The following is a 20,973-nucleotide window of genomic DNA, read 5'->3' on the forward strand; positions in this document are numbered from 1 at the left end:
AAACAACATTAATAGCATGGTTTTCAATTCTAGTCATCAGTTAGGTTTAAATTATTACTAAAAATTATCAAGGGAAACTGTTTTTCTTCCATTCAGAGATAGAAGAGTTTCTCTGGCATTTCTCTTTGAGGGATCCTTTTTTTAAGACTATAAAATTGCCATTTTTTAGATTTGGAAAAATCTTAGTTATTAATTGGATTTTCTACTGAGAAGGGAGTTTGTTTATTGATTGTCATAAAAATCTAATCTGGACTTTTTGTAGTTAGCATGGTAATTCCACCAGGCATATTGGTACCCACTAGTATTGCACGAGCAGCCTGCTGGCCTTTCCTGCCACATTCCCAGATACACTGTCTTTAAACTCTGGCTGTTTATTTAAATATACTTATAATTTCTTCCTTCAGGATTAATATTACATTTTAAAATGCAATTTACAAGAAGTCTATGTGGACTGAGAAATTTAACACGTGAAGACATGATTTTAGCTTTTAACAGTACAATGAAATGTGCTTTGTGCAGCCCTAAGCTTCCAAATGAAATGTCCCTTTTGATGTTCTGCTTTGTGATCTATGATCTGTTATTAGTGATTCAAGTCTATAGTAATATAGCATATTTTATTTTAAACATTCTTTCAAGGTATGAGAAGCAAAATGGGAATTAAAAAAAATCAAACTTGTAGCATTAGATTAGACTTTTACAGTGAATAAAACTTCCTCTTTGCTGATCATTAAAGGAATCGCAAGGAGCCCTGGTGGTAGGTATAGTGTGGTTAAAGTGCTCGGCTACTAACTAAAAGGTCAGTGGTTCGAACCCACCCAGTGGCTCCTCAGGAGAAAGATGTGGCAGTCTGCTCCCATAAAGATTACAGCCTTGGAAACCCTATGGGACAGTCCTACTCTGTCCTATAGGGTCTCTGTGAGTTGGAATCCACTCTATGGCAGCAAGTTTAAAGGAATTCTAGGGTGGAGTAGGGGTGGGAGTGGTTAAAAGTTCTTGAAAGACTGGAGTCTAAACTCAGGTAGACAGGGACTGTAATACAGATTAGTCTATGTTACACTCAGCCCAGAGCAGCAGACCTGAAAATTGAAGTCATTAAAGGACTTGGTGCTGTGTGTGGAAGGAGCATGAGTATTGGTGCAATCTGGCTTCCCATACTGGCTGTACTCATTAGTAGCTCTGTGACTATATGACATGTTATTAGGCTTTCAGTTTTCTCATCTGTGAATGGAGGGTAATGATACTAATCTCACTGGGTATTTAAGAGGAGTAATTAAGAAAAAAAATTCTGAGGCTCTAGAACAGGGCCTGGCACATAGTAGCCATCACTAATTGTTACATGGCTTACCCAACAGAGCACCCAAGCCAAATTGTTTACATGAAGGAGAGGAGTCTTAAAGCCTTCATGAAACTATAGTGACCTGATGATGAAGTTTTAATAAATAATAGTTTTTAATTACTTCTTTGTATTTTATAACCATTTTAATACAATACAGTTTATTTAGGATAAAATTGAATGTTGATTAATTGACCAAATAAAGACTAAATGTTTCCTAATGCAATGTAACCAATTTATTATTTGTTCTTGGACGATGTTGTTGTTGTTAGGTGCTACTGAGTCTCTTTTAGACTCATAGCGACCCCATGTGACAGAGTAGAGCTGCCCCGTAGGTTTTCTTGGCTGTAATCTTTACAGGAGCAGATCGCCAAGTCTTTGGCACCAGCTGCTGGGTGGGTTCGACCCCAAGCTTTTGGTTAACATCCAAGTGCATGGCAACATCAGGGCTTCTCTCTTGGACAATAGCTTTTAGGAAACAAAGTAATATAACTAGATTTCTACCTGATTTTTTCAAAATAGAGTCTATTGCATTAAGTAAGTTTTTTTTTTTTTTTTGTAATGTAAAGCCATAAAGATATTGGAAGAAAACATGTTGAACTTTTAAAAATAAGTTTTGAATGAAAAAGTTTGGTTATATAAGACATAATGTCTAGAAGTCACAAGTGGATCAATTGATAAGTCTGATAACATAAAAGTTTTCAAATGTTGTACTGTATAAATAAAGTCCAAAGTCAAGTAACAAAATGGGAACAACTTTGGCAGCATACATGACAAGAAAATGGCGATTTCTGTAGTACATAAAGAGCTCCTAGAAATAAATAGTAAAGGACCAACTTAATTTTAAAATTAGCAAAAATAATATGAATAGACTACAAAAAATAAATGCAGATGGACAATTAATATTTAAAGAAATGCTCATTCTTGTTCATGCTGATAAAAATGCACATTCAAACGATAACATGGCGTTTTTTACCTATCAAAATGTTAGATAACACTCATTTGATGTTTCATATTTTGGCTTGTGTGCGGTGAATTAGGCACATTCATTCACTGCTGCTGGGAGTATAAATTACAAGGATGAAAGAATATGAACATCAATATTTAAAATGTCCATACTACACTTTAAAATATTGATGTACAATACCTACTACTAGGAATTTAGTTGCTGAGTATCTTGACACACAAACTTAAAGCTCTATCTATATGGTCAAGAATTTTCATTGCAGGATTATCTATGTAGTTTTTTTTTTTTTAATCCTAAATGTTCATAAAAGGGAAATAATAAGATTACTAAGTCTAGTTATATTCCTAAAATGGTAGGCTATTGGCTCTTAAAAAGGAGAGAATTATAATTTGCAGATCTGGAATGATTTAGAAATTATTTTGATACGGAAAGAAAAGTAATACACAAAAGGTTTTTATTGTAAAATTACATTCATGCAAGGAAAACTAATAAAAATGTGGATGTAGGGTATGTATTAAACAATTTCTAGAAGAAAAGTCATTAAGAAAATACTGAAAATAGAATTAGTGATATGAGTGTGGGATAGGAAGGAGGGGTGAATCTTTTTATTTAATGTTTTTCTGAACTGTCTGAAATTTCCTCGATGGCCATATATATTTTACCATTAATTTTTTAAAATAAAACAGTTAATATGATTATAAAAGTGTATAAATTGTTGTTGTTGTTAGGAGCTGCTGAACTGGTTCCAACTCATAGTGACCCCATGTATGACAAAACGAAACACTGCCTGGTTCTGTGCCGTGCTCACAATCGTTGCTATGCCTGAGCACATTGTTGCAGCCACTGTATCAGTCCATTTCATTGAAGGTCTTTCTCTTTTTCGCTGAGCCTCTACTTTACCAAGCATGATGTCCTTCTCCAGGAACTGGTCCCTCCTGATAACATCTCCAAAGTATGTGAGACGAAGTCTCACCATCCTTGCTTCTAAGGAGCATTCTGACTGTACTTCCTCCAAGACAGATTTATTGATTCTTCTGGCAGTCCATGCTATATTCAATATTCTTTTCCAACACCAAAATTCAAAGGCATCAATTCTGTTTCGGCTGTATTCAATATGCTTTACCAACACCATAATTCAAAGGCATCAATTCTGTTTCGGTCTTCCTTATTCATTGTTCAGCTTATAAATTGTAAAGGACTTAAATGTCATTAGGAGCCAGCAGGTAATTTTAAGTGTTAAAAAACATGTACTGTGTGTTCTTGAAAGGGCCTGCCAAAACCTGACATTCTCAAGTTGAAATGACACGTTCATTGCTGTTTAATGAGTTTTGTTTTCCCGCAGACAAAGCCAAAGGAAGATCAAGAGCAGGAACCCACTTTGACTCAGCCCGGAGAAGGAGTCGAGCAGTCCTTTATCACATCTCAGGGCACCTGCAAAGAAGAGAAAAGAACAAATTGAAAATAAATAATGTAGGTGGTATGTGTGTGCACTATGAATGCTAGAGTTTCCCCTGGTGGCAATGTTTGATTCGCTAAAGAAAGGCTCCAATTACTCATTTATTGGCTTTCCCAGATCTCTTTCCACTTTGATTTGTGCTTTCCTATAAAGAACAAACTGGAAAAGGTCAGCAGTCATAAGGCATTTCTGTAATAAAAGTGCTTAATCATAGTGTAATCACGGTACAGAGATTAGACTATTATTGCCGTGCAGGACAGTATGGTACCAGGGATGCTGCAACTGGGGACACACTGGTTACATTTTATGAAACAAAATGATGCAGCAAGTCCTATTACACATTTATAGTTTGTTGATTAAAATTTCTCAAATTTAATTTTAGTACCCTCTATTTTGCCCTTTATCTAAGTTTCACTTAATGCTTTTTTTTTCCATGGGAACCATGAACAAATCAAAGCCATTACTCCATTTTAAAATTCACATTTTATACAGAACACAGTTACAAATATCATACAATGAAACATTGGATTTGAAATGACATGCCATAATACAATTTTGTAAAAAGGTGTATTTTTAATAAATTATAGTAGGCCTGCTTCCTGAAACTTGGCAGTTATCTGTCAAAAGCCAAATCAAATAACTGTGCCTATTAAAGGTGATTCTTGTCAATTTTACATGATACGCGTCTTCTACGATTTCACACTTGATTTGTAATGAGTTTTTAGCACTAAAAGACTTCATCAAGAAACCCAGAACTCTGTCTGTTTAGTTGTAGATATTCAAATATAATTTTTCAAATGATTTTAATGTCATTAATTTGCATGGTGGACTCAGCAGAACAGAGTTGGGGGATTGCGTGGCTATGTGCAAGTTAGACCCTGAGTATTTATATAAGTATCCAGGGTCCGAGTTGCACAGGACATTACAAAAAGTCACATCAAGCAACAAGAGCCATTTTGGAATTGATCTGAGATCCAAAAGTTCTGGGAGTTACAGACAGAAGGGGATTCTTTGGCATCTTACTTTTTGCATAGAAAGCTCAGGGACTACCTGACATACAAATGCTTTGATAAAACAGGGCCATGCAACAGACATACAAACTCTTGGTTTTCCTGATGGTGGTGAGCAAAGATGCGTGAGCCCAGGATGTGGAGTGAGGTCTAAATCAAAGTGCTGTAAACCTGGTCTGTTTCAATGAAATTCCTTTCTGGAAGCCAGAACAAGGTGTTATGTTCAATTTGTGCTCCAGGCCCATCAGTCATACCCACGCTAGCCTCCATGCCCCACTGCTGAGAGTCACACACTGCTTTTTTTGTCTTGACTTAACATAGAGGTTTTCCAGGAATACCAGTGCCTTAATGTCACACGAGTTCCTGAGAGTCCAGGGATCAACCTGAAACAGTGTACATCACTTGTTCTATGACATTGGTTCCTATTTACATCTCCCTCCAGTTACCAAACCAGCCTTGGTGACAGTAAACAAGCTCAAACAAGAAACAAAGGTAACCACATCTGAGCTTGATTCAAAGCAAGCCAACCAACAAAGCACCTAACCAAATATTAGCCAGAGATTGCATAATGCTGAAAGCTGACACTATCTTCTATCCTTTAGTTGAGAATCATTTAAACATAGCAAATATCAGTGAGCTTTAAAATGCATTGGCTGAACGTGCCGTTTTCCCCTTTACTTTCAATAAAGCACAGACCAGTACTTAAAAATCAGATTTAAAAAATAGTGACTCCTACTGCTTAGCTGATTTGCTTAATTGCCATTCCTTTAAGAAGTGCAAACATCAGGGTGGAGCATCAAAATAATACATGGTAATTGAGAATGTCTCATCAGCATGGTAACTCTGACATTGCAGGTAACGACCCTGCAGGTAGTGTGGAATCAGGCCTAGCCTTTTTCACCATCTTTTTTTTTTTTATGGAGAACAGAGTAGAAGGGCTAAATAGCAGGAAAACGGAAGAAGAGGAAATGACCTGGTAGTTCAATAGCAAAGCAATCAATGTTTGGAGAATTTAGGCTATAATAGCATTCTGGCACACAAAAAATGAATTCTTAATATTTTTATAGCCCTTTGCTATTTACATATGCCTTTTACTTATGTCTTATTATTTGATACTTATAGCAATTCGATAGTGTTATTTTTATTAACCTCATTTTAACGATGGGAAAAAAAATTATTAGAGGTCTCAAAAGCAGAAGCAGCAGATCTAGGACTCAGACCTAAGTTTTCTGATTCAAAGCCACTGTGCTTTTGACTCTGCTTTGCTGCTTCTCTACGATAATTTTGTAGAACGGAATGTATGATTCAGTCATAAACAAGTGGAATCATCAGGCCATTGGTATGGTTTAGGAATCAGGACTTAATGCCTTTTAGTCCTGGCTGTAACTTTGCCTGTTACATCTTGGAAAAGGTGTTTAATTCCTGCCTTCCTCGATTTGTTACTCCATCTGGAAAATGTGAACGGGGTGGTGCTTGTGTTTCCAGCTCAAAGAACTGTTGCAAAGATCACATGAAAGCCTTGGAAACTTGAAAGGGGAGAGTGCTATAAATACCGATATTATGAGCAGGTACAGGTGCTAGTGGTCATCAAAGGCACACATTGCACCTGCATTGGCCCGTGTAGTGACTGCAGAAATATTTTCTGATTCCTCTGCTCATTCTGATGATAGTTTTAAGGAAATGTTGTCGAAATAGTTTAGGAAATAAAAAGTTACCGCAGTTAGGTTTTGGCTTTAACTGTTGTGTTTCAATACTTCCTAGGGTAGAGTTACACAGCTAACGCACCATTGGCACTAAGGAAATATGCTTCACATTTAATATATATAACTAAAATTATATATATGCACAAAGATAGAAATCTGTCTAGACTAGTTAGTTGTATTATTCCTTAGATAAACTGCATATGTTTGAGAGTTATAAGTAACATGTCTTTTTTTTCTCTTTCCTGCTAATAAAACCATGCCTTCCAATTTAAGAAATTCCTTCCATTCAAAATCTTTTCGATAGAAGTTTACAAATACAGTGGTGAAGGGAGGAAAACATCTGTTTTTGTCACTCAGGTGTTTGTCCCAAGATGTATGCAGAATTTAAGCTCAAAAACATTTTACGTCTAAGATATATTGAGTTGTCAATATATATTTTTTTTAATTTTAAATAATATGTTTTAGGTAACCTGTAAAAATGAAATAGCGTGACTTATTTTCTGATTTTCAGTATAACCAATGTATTGCTCAACTTTTTCAGTAGCTTCACTAATGCTGCCTATAATCATTCACCTATAATCCAAAGAATATACTGCCCTTCTTGAGTTTTCCCAACCCTCATCCAACCCCAAGACCTGGCTTCTCCCTCAAACAAGGCAATTTTTAATTTCTGTAACATGATAGGAAAAAAAACTTACTTTGGATAGGAAATGACATATTCCCATTGCTTCTGGTAATGTCTTATTGTAAATAGTTGAAAAAAAATTATATAAGAAGCCATTGTGTGCTATTGTAACTTGAAGTGCTTTTCAACCTGGAGGGAGTTCATACTTATGGACCCTAACTCCCTCTTCCCTGAGGCACCAGCCTGAGCTCTGATGTGAAGCCCAGCAGTAGTACTTCACTCTCCTTTTCTCATTTCTATGCCAAAGATACTTGCTTCTAGAAACCAGGGAATGAGGTGAAGGGGGCAGGTCAAGTGTCAGCGAATTGAATGGAAACCAGAAGCAGTGGCAGATGGGCATCAAAGGACCATCTGGGATTAGTGAAGTGGTACTCCACCAGGAAATACTGGCATTGTGGGGTGCCTGTGTGGTCTGAGTAAGAATATCAATGGGATATAGAAACACGTGTTGTGAATACCTTCCAAAGACAGATGCCAGACAGAGGGTGAATTAACATTAAGGTAGCAGAAATATGTGGTCACTGACAGTCACCACTGAAGAGTTAAGCATTTCCTGATTGCTCTGAACCTGTCCTAAATCTCAGGTGCTCCAGGGCTCCCTGAACACACCACATTAATCTGGCCTTGCCTCAGTAGCTGAGACAAGAAAACAATACTGTGACCTGCATATAACATGTATCCCAGAACTTTTAACTGTTCGTTAACATTAATTCAACTTCACTTTCAAATGGAAGTTCTCATTACCTAGCTTGTATTTCTTATTAATTGAGGTCAAAGCAAGGTCTACAAGTATCTGGTCACAGGCTCGTCAATTCTCCACGCCCGGTATTTTTGGGCCTCCCTTTGCCTTGTAGAAGTAAGGAGAATTGTTCATCAGTTTGGACTGCTTTCAAAGTAAAGTGCTTTTGCAGTTATCAGAAACTCCAGCCATTCTTCTGCATTTAATCATCTGCATGGTGAACATTGCCTTTCTCCTCTCGTGTCTTGAATAATAACGCTTAAGTGACTATTTCTCACCTGGCCATTTTAACAAGGGCTGGCCAATGTCAGAATGAATCCCTGTCAATAGGGTTATGAGGTTAGGGTTCCCAACATGAAACTTCACCAACAACCAACTTGCCAAAAAATGCATGCACTTAGCACAATTCAATTATATTTTGAAAGAAATGTAAATGGCTGTTCACAATAGTTATGTTGGTCATATATCTGTATCTTTGCTAGAGGAAATGGTACCTTTGCTGTCATCAGGAGAATCTCAAATCAAATATATTCTTCAGAAAATGATTGTCATCTGAAAACTATAGGTATACAGAATGTCCCCACAACAACGGGAATATAAACATACCTTTGTGTTTGTAATGTAGGTAGGATTATACTTGCAACTGTGAATGTTTTTAGGTGATGTTTTAGGTAACGATCTTTTTGTTTTTTTAGAAGAACAAAATCTGGATTACTCATTTAATATTTATGGCTAAACTATGCCTATTCCCATTACTTATAGCAAAGACCTCGGCTCAATTTAGTATATACGCCTCTACTTTTTACATCATCAACTTTTAAAAGTCACCTGTTGGATGTATTGACGTTGTATGCATGAATGTTCTGCACACAAGTGTGTGTTTAAGGCTGTGTGATCCTTCTTTCTAATGTTGTGTTTCTCCCTTCTCTTCTTTTTGTTTTTATTCACAGAATGTTTTTGTAGACAAACCAACATTTCCGGAGTATAAAGTCTCTGATGCAAAAAAGTCCAAATTCATACTTTTGCATTTTAGCACTTTTAAAGCTGGCTGGGACTGGCTTATTTTGTTGGCAACGTTTTATGTTGCCGTGACCGTACCTTACAACGTTTGCTTTATTGGCAACGATGACCTGTCCACGACTCGGAGCACAACAGTCAGTGACATTGCAGTGGAGATTCTTTTTATTATAGGTAAGAACCAAAGGCTGCTTTCATAGGAGATTTGCATATGGGAAGTAAGTGTGGTCCAGATTTTTCTGATGCGAATTTGAACTAAGAGCCATTTGCATGGGCATGACTCAGCCTCTGATGCAAATTTTGGAGAAGCACATATTTGGATTTCCAAAAATTGCCACTTTTGGCTTTTCCACTGTTCCTTCATCCAAATAGATCTAAATTAATGCTGTATGTTTCTATACTTGTTTCATCAAAAATGGGCTAGGAAGACTTACGGGCTGTTTTGTTTATACTCTCACATCTATCGTGATCTTAACCGTGTAGGGTCAGAGTTGGGGCTTGGCAAGAACCTACTATTGGTGCTCTAATTAATGGTTCAGTCCCAGGCGTGGTTCTCCATGCCCTTCAGGCATTTGTGGTGGTTGCTATAGGTGGCCTGGTTGCAAAAGCGAAGGATTGCACAAGCCTTCCAGTCAATCAAGAGAAGCAGCAAGTATCTGATTTTAATTAAAGAGGAGTCCCCAAGGGGGTGTTTGCTGAGAGTAAGTATCTCGAGAATATTGGGAACTTCATTTGAAGTTGTATCTCCTTCACTCTTGCCAGCCTTTTCCTGTTTTCTTCTTTCTTAAATCTTGTTCTTGATTAGACCAAGCCTAGCTTTTGCTTGCTTGTTCTAGAATTCTGGACCTCCTTTAAAACCTAGATTGACTCCCTGTTGAGTTCTTGACCATCATTAGCAACATAATACGTGCTTCTTTCCCTGGTCATGGTGACATAGGGCAACATCTTTATTGTAAAAATGAAATAGTACTTGGAAAACACGTCACATATGTAGATAGACAACAGAGTGAGAAATGGATCTTAAACATTCAAAGAAAAGGAAAAAAATATACAAAGCCGATCAAAGCTATACAGTGAAGGTTTCAATGGTGGTGGTAGATTTTTTCAGTAAAGCTGTTAAAGTTTTGGGGCCATAGCGGGCTTTCAAGAGAATGTCAGCACATGTTTGCACTGCAGGTATTTGTATGTTCTTGGTGTGGCTTTAATATCACTATTAATGTTGAATCTACTGGACACACCCCTCAGAGCCTTTTTGGGACCCCTGTATGGAAATCCTGGTGGTGTAGTGGTTAAGAGCTATGGCTGCTAACCAAAAGGTCAGCAGTTCGAATCCACCAGGTGCTCCTTGGAAACCCTATGGGACAGTTCTACTCTGTCCTTTAGGGCACTATGAGTCGGAATCGACTCGACAGCAACGGGTTTGGTTTGGGTTTTTTGGCCCCCATCCCCAAAGTGGTGGCTGTAGGATTTTTTGGCCACTAGATGGCAATGTTGTCTACTTAGGTACCTTAGTCAGGCTACAAGCTTTAGAAAATTTATTTTAAGCAAAGTTATTCTTTATTAGAAAGGTATACCCATAAAGAGATATACACCTACTCCTTACTTATCAACTGTCTCATTATCCAACGTTTCACATTTACGACAATAGTAAAAAAGTCTACTATCCGGCTATTTTGTGCATTAACAACGTACACCTAGTAATGAACACTGAGGTATGAGGTGAGAGTAATGCTGGCTATAATGGTTAAGGTTATTTGTCAGCTTGTCTGGGCCATGATTCTTAGTGGTTTGACAGTTACGTAATGATGTAATCTGGCAGTTATGTAACGATGCAGTCATCTTCCATTGTGAGATCTGATGTGGTCATCCTCCATTTTCACTTAACAATGATTTTCACACAATGACCTGGTCTTTGGAAGCTAACCATGTTGATAAGTGTATCAAATTGTTGTTAAATAAAAAATAACATTCTAGTTTTGAACAAGAATTTGAAATGAAAATTGGATGTGTCCATGTTAATCCACTGTAGTTTTACATCATTTTACTTTACTAATCTTTGACTCCTCTCCCCCACCCATGATACATGCACACAAAAATTAGTTTCTTAACAAGACTCCCTGTGACCTTGGCCACAGTTCTCAAGAACTTGGACAACCATTCAACATGTCTAAGCCTGAGCTTCCTTCTCTATCATAGCTATTTCATGAGATAAAGTATATAAATATCTGCTCAGCAAATATTTTCATCTTACTATTATTATTACTGTTATTGCTATTATTTAACAACTCTGCCACAGGGACAAGGTTATGTTTTGAGGCTCTTTTCCACTCTTCCTGAGTCATAGATATTTGACTTTCTAAGGGCTTAGAAATAACCCCTGCTGGTGCAAACAGTTCAGTGCTAGGCTGCTAACCGAAATGTAGGCAGTTGGAACCCACCCAGCGGTTCCGTAGGGGAAAAACCTGGTGATCTCCTTCGATAAAAATTACAACCAAGAAAACCCTACGGGGCAGTTCTACTCATGGGGTCGCTATGAGTGGGAATCAACTTGATGGCACCTAACAACAACTGCTTAGAAGTTACTTCTGGTACTATATCCTCACTGGCAGATAATGACTTATTTACCCCCCTGAGATACTGATGAGAGAGTTATTTTGTGAGGGTGTTTTAGTTGTAGGGTACTTTCCTCTTCTAAACCAATGGAGACTCTAGCTTACTCCCCTGAAGTTGTCCTAGGTGTTCTTTCTTACTGCCATTCCTACTGGGCTCCAGGCAGCAAAAGGGTTCTCCCAGTAGGCCATCCCCATCCTTGACTAACCGCATGATAAAGATGACAAAGGAATGGAAACCCACTCCTGTTTTTATGCCGTTTAGCTGCTACAAAGATTACCTTAGAAATTGAGATTTTTGTCTGCTAACAATTTTAGTGTGACTCCTGCCTGAAGTTCCTGTTGACTGACCTGTTTTTCTAAGCAGTACAAACTTTTCTGTTTTTCTAAGCAGTACAAACTTTTCTGTCCTTACTACCATCTCCTGCTTTTCTTTTCTGTTTCTTCTTTTAAATGAGCTTAAGTGTATTTTTAACTTATTATATTTGGAAAAATAATTTAAACTAACATTTTTCAAAGCATGTTTCCCAGAACCTTCATTCTAAGAAGTATTTCCCAAAGGTGCCTAAAAACAATCGCTGAGAAATCAGCCAAAATACTTAGCAATAAAAAATGATATTGCCTATAATACTGTATTTTTACAATGCTAAGGCAGGGCTTGTACCATTTAATATTTATTAAATTGGTATGTGTGGGGGGAAATCCATATGTATATTTACTATACTGTTTTTTGATTTCTAGAAGAGTGTTATTAAATTTACATTTTAATAATCAACTGGGTCAGAATTGTTAAAAGTAGATTAAGAATATTTTTTTATTTGTGCCACTAGGAGCCCTGGTGGTGCAGTGCTTAAGAGCTCAGCTGCTGATCAAAACATCAGCAGTTCAAATCCACCAGCTGCTCCTTGGAAATCCTATGGGGCAGTTCTACTCTGTCCTATAGGGTCACTATGAGTTGGAATCGACTCAACGGCAATGAGTTTGGCTTGTTTTTTTATACGAATATAAGGTAATATAATTATTTTCTAATTGGGGAAAAATTACATATTCCATAAAAAGAGGACTCCTACTCAGATGAAAGTTGGGAGATTGTCTCTTTTGGGGGATTTACAGTGCACTTTAGCATTGTGAATTCTCTGAAGAATTCCATGATCAAGAAATCTGTTTCACTGTGATTAATCCAGCATCTCACACATTTATGTTTTACCTCAGAACTCATTCCTTCCCAGAACACTTAATAACTCTTTTTTGGAAAGAATGATTAAAAAAAAAAAAAATTCTTCCCAGATAGATTCACCTTAAAGGAAGTGTCTGAGTATAATTTTATTTATCAAAACTTCAATATGAATGGTGAGTTAGAATCTCTCCCTGGTACTCTCTTTTTTTTGCTATGACTCTCTTGAGATTTCTTTTTCTAGAATCAACTTAAGCAGTGCCTTTTACAAAATAAATATCCAAGCTTTTGTTGATTTGATAAAGTACAAAGAGAGAGACAGAGAGCTCTGCTTTGAAGCACCATACAGACAAACAAGAGATTTCTCAGCCCATATATCATTAACAAGTCCCAGGTACTCTCCTTTTCTTAAATTCTTTAGGATCAGTAGGACACAATGTTTGGCTATAAGTTACCTTCAGTTTGAGAACCATCATGTCTAACTTCTCTGCTGGTTCAAAGCCTTACGGAAGGTTAAAATGGAAAGTGACCTTATAGGTCAGAATGGAGGGAACATATGAATCCTAAGATCAAAGAGTATTCCAGGTATTGAATGGGGTAAGTAAAAATACACCCACACTTAGGCACTTTACAATAACACTGCAAACCATCAAGGATCAAAAAGAAAATCTTCCAAGTTCTAGAGAGAAAGATAATTTCCTTATGAAAAGCTAATAATTATACTGAAATCATGTTTCTCAGCAGCATCAATGGAGGCCAGAAGACAATGAACAAATTTTGAAGTATTTAGGGAAAAATATCTGGCTTAGTAGAGTTCCTTTTCTCCCTCACTTTCTTCCTTCCTTCCTTCTTCTCTTCCCTCCCTCCTTCTCTCTCTTCTTCCTTCCTTCCTTCTTTCCCTCTTTTTGTCCTCTTTCCTTCTTTCCTCCCTTCCCTTCCATCCCTTCCTTTCCCTTTCTTCCTTTTCTTCCCTTCCTTTTCTTTCCCTTCTTTGCTTCCTTTCTTTCTCCTGGTTACTATCCTTTAGGAAGGCAGAAAAAATGAAGACATTTTCAGATGAGGACTAACTGAGTTTGCCACCCACAGATACTCACTAAAAGAACTACTAAAATATATTCTTTAGCAGGAAGAGCAGTGATCCAAAAAGGAAAAAGTGGATTTAACATAAAAATTAATAGAATGAAAATTGATAAAATCTGTTGGCAAATTTGATTTTGAGTGTTGGGTGAAAAAATAGTACAAGTAGTCCCCAACTTACAAGGTATTAGAGTTACAACAAACTGCACTTACGACTGTTTTTTGTTTGTTTGTTTGTTTTTGTACATCTTATCATTAGTAATATGTGTCGTAAATATTCAGTGTTATGATTTACTGTTCAGAACACTACCATATAGCAGGCTATGGCAATAATAATGAAAACTAAAAAAATAAATAAAGTATTTGATTTACGTCAGAACCAACTTACGATGGAGTCGTTGGAATGGAACCCGATTGTAAGTTGGGCTACCTGTCTTGTTTTAGTGGACCCAAGAAAGAAAGCAAGTAACAACAGTTATTGCCAAAACATGTTGGTGAATTTAATTAACTATCGGCTGAAAATATTAATGCTTTTAAAATAGGTAGAAACTAAAATTCTGAATGATGACCAGATGGAAGTGGTAGCGGGTAAGTAAAAGGCAACATGTCACGTTTTGACATGTTCAGAATAACAGTAGAAAGATTGGAGCCTAGAGAATATTGCTAGAAAAATTTATATTTAGGTATCTATATTAAAATTTTTAGAATAACTGTAAAAAGAAAACACTGTCAATGGATCAGTGATTTCCAAACAAACAGAAATTATGAAATATTATTAGCCCAAAAGAAAAAAGAATAGAGAAAAATAAATATGTGAATTAGAAGATGAAAAATAAGATGACATCAGTAACTCAAGATATATGTCTTAGTTTCCTAGGCCTGCCATAGCAAAATATCTCAAAGTGAGTGGCCTTAAAGAACAGACATTTATTTTCTCACTGTTCTGGAGGCTAAAAGTCCACATCAGGGCCTTGGTCGTGTCGATTCATTCTGTGTTGACTGCTGGCAATCCCTGGCATTCTTCCGCTGCCTATAGACGCATCTGTGCCATCTACCCCTGTGTGTCTGTGTCTATTCTGCTCTTTTTATAAGACACCACTCAAAAGGGATTGGGTTTTGGACCCACCCTACATCAGAATGACCTCATTGGCCTAACAAAAGAATAATCCTATTTCCAGAAAGGGTCATTTTAAAAAGTATAGGGGTTAGGACTTCAACAGAACTTTTCTTTGGGTGGAGGCACTGTTCAGTCCATAACAATAAGTAATCTCAAAATGTAAACATATTTAATTTAATAGATATTAACTCACCTATTAATAGATGTTCAAGTGGATCAAAAAATTCTATATACACTACTTATAGAAGTATGTTTAATACAAAGCCACTCAAAAGGTGGTAAATATAAGAGTGGGGAAAAAGGATCTGTTATGTAAACACTGACCAAAAGAAAGGTGATGTAGGAATATGCATAGCAGGGCAAGTAAAATTTAAGGCAAAGAAACTAATAGGGGTAATATGACATTAAGTATTAATACAAAGAACAAACTAGTAAACAGTTGTAGCCATTATGAACATATATATATTTACCAATCTGGCCTGAAAACATATAAAGAGAATATGAGAGAATTTTATCATATCATTTGAAGAATCAAAAGAAAATGGACCTGTAGTCTTAATAGATGGCTGATTTGTTATACTCCTAATAAAGTTAATGGAAATTTAAAAAGGGGCCATTTTAACAAACATCAGACATTAATATTAAAAATAAAATTTTCACAATATTACATTTGTGTATGAACTCATGAGCTTTAACTTACAGTTCATGAACTGGGGAACGTGTGGTCTGAAAGTCAGAAAAGGGTTCTGAAGCACTGTACAAGTAGAAAGGCTTGTGTAATGGCAGACAGGGCTGACTGGCTAGCTTAGGTTTCTGTTTCTGGGAGAGTCAATTGATTGACTTGGATTTCAGCTCCTGGGTAAGTTAGGAATTTATATGAGATGGAAACTTATGCTTCGGTTCCCTGTCATGGGACTCAGCACAAGCGAAGCCATTTTGCACCTAGTTTTGTTAGGTTATCATTGATAAATCAACAGAGCAATATTTAATTAGACTACAGAAGATTTGAATAACACAATTGGCAAAACTAACAATGCTGTATAAGCAGGGTTTCTCAAATTTGGCCCCATTGACATTTGGGACTAGATAATTCTTTCATGAAGGAGGCTGCCCTGTGCATTGTAGGATGTTTAGCAGCATCTCTGGTCTCTCCTCATTAGAGGCCAACGGCACTTCCTGCCTAGTCATGACAAAAATGTCTCAGACATTTCCAATGTATGTGTTTATTATAATTTCCAAGGTATATTGTCAAGTAAAAAAAAAGAAGATCCACTGTGGTATGTATAGTATACAAAAAAAAAGAAGGAGGAGGAGAATACACCTACTCCTCACTTATCAACATGTTTAGGTTCCAAAGACCAGGTTGTTCTATGAAAATCGGCATTATGAGGTGTTAGGTGAGTTTCCATTCTGTGCTCTGATTTCAGAGCTGGTGCTCCTCACCCCGTCACTCACCGCCTGTTAGGTGCCCCTTTCCCCACCATGCCTTCTTCCGCCACTGCTGAACCCATGGGGTGGGGCTGGTGGTCGTGGTTGGGGTTGCCCCTCCACCTCTGAAGTAGTAGGGGCTACCAACGTTTTGGTTAGTAGGCGAGCACATAACCATTTGCACTACCAAGTGACCTCCCATCCAGGTACTCGTTGCAGTGGAGTCGATAGATATACGCACACCCATGTTCATTGCAGCACTGTTCATGATAGCAAAAAGATGGAAACAACCTAGGTGCCCATCAACGGATGAATGGATAAAGAAATTATGGTACGTACACCCAGTGGAATACTGTGTAATGATAAAGAACAATGAAGAATCCGGGAAACATCTCACAACATGGATGAAGCTGGACAGTATTATGCTGAGTGAAATTAGTCAGTCATAAAATGAGAAATACTGTATGAGAACACTATTACAAGAACTCAGGAAAAGGTTCAAACACAGGAGAAAACTCTTTGATGGTTACGAGGGTGGGAAGGGAGGGAGAGGGGAATTCATTAACTAGATAATAGAAAAGAACCATCTTGGATGAAGGGAAGGACAACACACAATACAGGGGAAGTCAGCACAACTGGACTAAATCAAAAGCTAGGAAGTATCCTGAACGCAGCCAAACACTTCAGGGGACAGAGTAGCTGGGGCTAGGGTCTGGGGACCGTGGTTTTGGGGGACATCTAGTTCCATTGACATAACAAAGTTTATTAAGAAGATGTTCTGCATCCCACTTTGGTGAGTGGTTTCTGGGATCTTAAAAACTTGCAAGCAGCCATCTAAGATACATCAATTGGTCCCAATGCACTTGGAGAAAAGGAGAATGAAGAACACTAAAGACAAAATAGTAGCCCAAGAGACAAAAGGAGCCACATAAACCAGAAACTCCATTGCCCTGAGACCAGAAGAACTAGGAGGTGCCCGGCTACCACCAATGACCGCCCTTGTAGGAAACACAACAGAGAGTCCCTGTAGGAGCGGGAGGAAGTGTGGAACAGAACTCAAACTCATAAAAAGACTAGACTTAATGGTCTGACTGAGATTGGAGGAACCCTCAAAGCCATGCACCCCGGACGCTATGTTAAACCAGAACTAAAACTTTTCCTGAAGACCACTCTTCAGGCAAAGATTGGACTGGACTATAAAACATAAAATAACACACGTGAAGAGTGTGCTTCTTAGTTCAACTAGATACATGAGACCAAATGAATGGCTCCTGCCGGAGGCAGGATGAGAAGGCAGGAAGGGACAGGAGCTGGTTGGATGGACACAGGAAACCCGGGGTGGAAAGTGGGAATGTGCTGTCACACTATAGGGATTGCAACTAGTGTCACATGACAATACGTGTATAAAATTTTGTATGAGAGATTAACTTGAGCTGTAAACATTCACCTAAAGTACAATTAAAAAAAAAAGAATCTGAGGCTTAAAAATTTTTTTTTTTAATTTTGTTGAAAATCAGCCAAAGATACACCGTTTCAACAATTTATGTATAATTCTGGGACATTAATTACATTCTTCAAGTTGTGCTACCATTCTCACTATCCTTTTCCAAATTATTCCACCACTGTTACCTTGAACTCACTGCCCCCTAAGCTTCCCATCCAAGTTTTCGAGTTGCCATTGTCAATTTGATCTCACATCAGTAATTCTTTTAAAGACCACAATACTCAAAGCAAACTTACTTCACTAATTAAGATGTTTGTTTTTTTAAAAAAAAAAGGATCTGAGGCTTTTTCAGGCACTTGTACAGACTTGGCTCCGCATCCTTTTTGAAAAGTGGAAAGGAGAAAAGGTCTTAAATGCCATCATCTTACATCTACCTAAGTCAAGCATCCTTTATCTGCAACCCTCCAGGTACTGGCATGCATGGAATGATCCCAAAAGATATTAGAGGCAATAGCTCCAATGATTTCTCCCATCCAGTCTACCATCAGCACTTCTATAAACATGGAAACGTGTTGATCTCCATTTCAGCTTCTCTCTTGTTCCTGCCCAGCTCTGATGAGGTCAAATAGGGACAAAGCTGGGTTTCCAATAACAATCTAGAAGAAGAAGTCATCCGCTAAAGACTTAATCACCAATTTTGGAAAAACTAAGACTTGTGTCTGTTCAACAGTTTCATAATTTTTCTAGATCTGTGTTTATTTTCTAGTACTGCTTATAAGTACATGCTTATTTTGTAAAATTCTTCCCCAAATGTCATCTTGGTTGTGCACAATCTTTATAAATATGCCTTTTCCCATTTTACATGGAACTGAGAAGTAACGTTCTTTTACCGTTCAACTCCGTTCACGTTAATACCTATTACTTTCTAGTAGAAAGTCTAGGTCCAGTAGAGGTACTTTAATTTTCTTTCAGCATTCTTGGATGTCTTTTTCCATTAGGGTACAATATACTAACCTCAGTGGGGCCTGGAAGAGCACAGGTATTTTATTGCTATCTCATTGTACAAGCAAGCCCCAATGTATAAACATAGTTATTTTCCTGAAAAGTTGCAAACAAAGATAATTTCATTTTCCCCTTAGTTAAATGAGTAAAATTAAAGATATAGATTGGGGTGCTGCAGGTAAAAACTTCTAGCAATAAATGATGACTTTTCATGATGCGGAGGAAATTAACATGAATTTGGCTTCTGAGTGGTATGGGTATTGTGATATTCCCGGACTATGTATTTAGAATCTTTAATTAGTTATTGTGAGTTTATCTCAGTATTTGGGTCCCTAACCTCCTCCCCTCAGTCCCACTCTTATTCTCTTACCCTCACACGCATTCTCCTTGCTACTCTCACTCCAACTTTGAAATATAGGTGAACAATGGAGACCCACACACCATAGAGCCCCACATCTGCATACATGGCAACCCGTAATCCAAATGCTTAAGCATACTGAGGTGACACTTTGCAGTTACTCACACTGGTCCTGGATTGAGTAATAGGGATACTTACTAACAGTTACTCAAGATGGCATTCATGGTAGGGACTCAGATTTGATGGCTATTTTTTACCCAACACTAAGGCTATATACCTGGTGTCTATAAACCAAAAACAACTGCAATCGAGTTGATTCTGACTCACAGTGACCCTGTAGGGCAGAGTAGAACTGCCCCATTGGGTTTCCAAGGAGTGGGTGATGGATTCGAATTTTTGACCTTTTGGTTAGCAGCGGAACTCTTAACCACTGTGCCACCAGGGTCCCAGTTAGTATTTGGAATGTTGAATAAATAAAATTTATTATATTGAGCATTAACCACTGACTAGAAATGAATCAGTGTTCACTTGTCTATTAACCAGCTATTTTCTGCTGAAGTAATCATTTAACTCCTCTTACCCTGAGGATAGGCGCCCTGGTGGCACAGTCGGTAAGCACTCGGCTGCTAACCGAAAGGTCAGCGGTTCAAACCCACCAGCTGCTCTGCGGAAGAAAATTGTAGCTGTCTGCTTCCGTAAGATTACAGCCTTGGAAACCCTATGGGGCAGTTCTACTCATAGGGTCACTGTGAGTTAGCAATGGGTTTTGGTTTTTGGAAGCCTAAAGATATAACAAAATTAAACGAAACCCAGAAAACTACCTTGCCACTCAGATTCTCAGGAAAGTATAATATAGCCATCGTCCCATCTCCAAAGTAAAGAAATTTTTATGTTAGAATGCCTTCCTAGAAAAAGGACACTGAAAAGTAAGGTACTATTTTTATTATTGTTATTAAGAGCTTCCAAATAAGGTGGCTTAAAAGTACCTACTTAGGCACTAAAGCATAGGCGAAAATTGTGTTTATTTTGGAAATCAGTTCAAGTATTGCTTCTTTGAGCTTTTCAGAGCTCCCTGTGGGAAGATGAAGGTTTATGATAAATTAACTATCGAGCAGATACCCAGGATACGTGACTACTGCATTCTATTTAACTATAGGAAACTGCAAAGCAGAATGTTTCTTCATTTGTTTCAGACATAGCAATTGATATTTTCTTTGGGCTAGACATAACAGAGGTGCTTGGGTGGTGCAAACAGTTAAGTGCTCGACTTCTAGCTGAAAGGTTGGCTATTCTAACCCACCCGGAAGTCCTTGGAAGACAGGTCTGGCCCACTGCTTCCAAAAGGTCACAGCCTTGGAAACCGTATGGAGCAGTCCACTCTGCAATACCCACAGGCTCACCATGAATCAGAATTGACTCTGCAGCAACTAACACAACAACAACAGACACGATAAGCTTGTTTCATTATAAAAAGTACTTTATTCGCTCTCATTTTCTATTAAGCAGAAACATGGATTTTTGGAAATGTTTCCACCATTCTTTGCTGTGAATAAAATCGTACACACTCAATGACAATGTTCTCAACAAACCTACAGATTACATTTTCAAGGCATTTTCTTTTGATTACTTTAATTTTTCCTCTGTGCAAATAGTATGGTAATTATACAAACTTTAAAGTAGAAACAGTGGAGAAACGCAAATGGCCCTCAGTCACACCCATCCCAAAGCAACCACTGCTTACATGTTAAATGTTTCTCGTTGTTTTCTCTGTTTCTTTTAATGTAGTTGCGAGTATAGTCTATGCAAATTTAGGGGCCTTTTTCTCACATAACATTTTAATACAAGTATTTCTGT

At 37.7% G+C, this 20,973-nt stretch overlaps 1 protein-coding gene across 1 annotated transcript in view; it reads left to right on the forward strand.

The window, feature by feature from the left end:
* The window catches only part of KCNH8 (potassium voltage-gated channel subfamily H member 8), a 448,825-nt gene that overhangs the window by 241,990 nt on the left and 185,862 nt on the right, over positions 1-20,973 (forward strand). Inside the window, exons 4-5 of the mRNA XM_004385286.1 lie at positions 3,643-3,770; positions 8,844-9,084. Coding sequence (XP_004385343.1) covers positions 3,643-3,770; positions 8,844-9,084 — 369 coding nt within the window. The remainder of the gene's footprint in view (positions 1-3,642; positions 3,771-8,843; positions 9,085-20,973) is intronic.

This window comes from Trichechus manatus, unplaced genomic scaffold (assembly GCF_000243295.1).
Source record: "Trichechus manatus latirostris isolate Lorelei unplaced genomic scaffold, TriManLat1.0 scaffold00136, whole genome shotgun sequence".
NCBI classification, from domain to species: domain Eukaryota; kingdom Metazoa; phylum Chordata; class Mammalia; order Sirenia; family Trichechidae; genus Trichechus; species Trichechus manatus.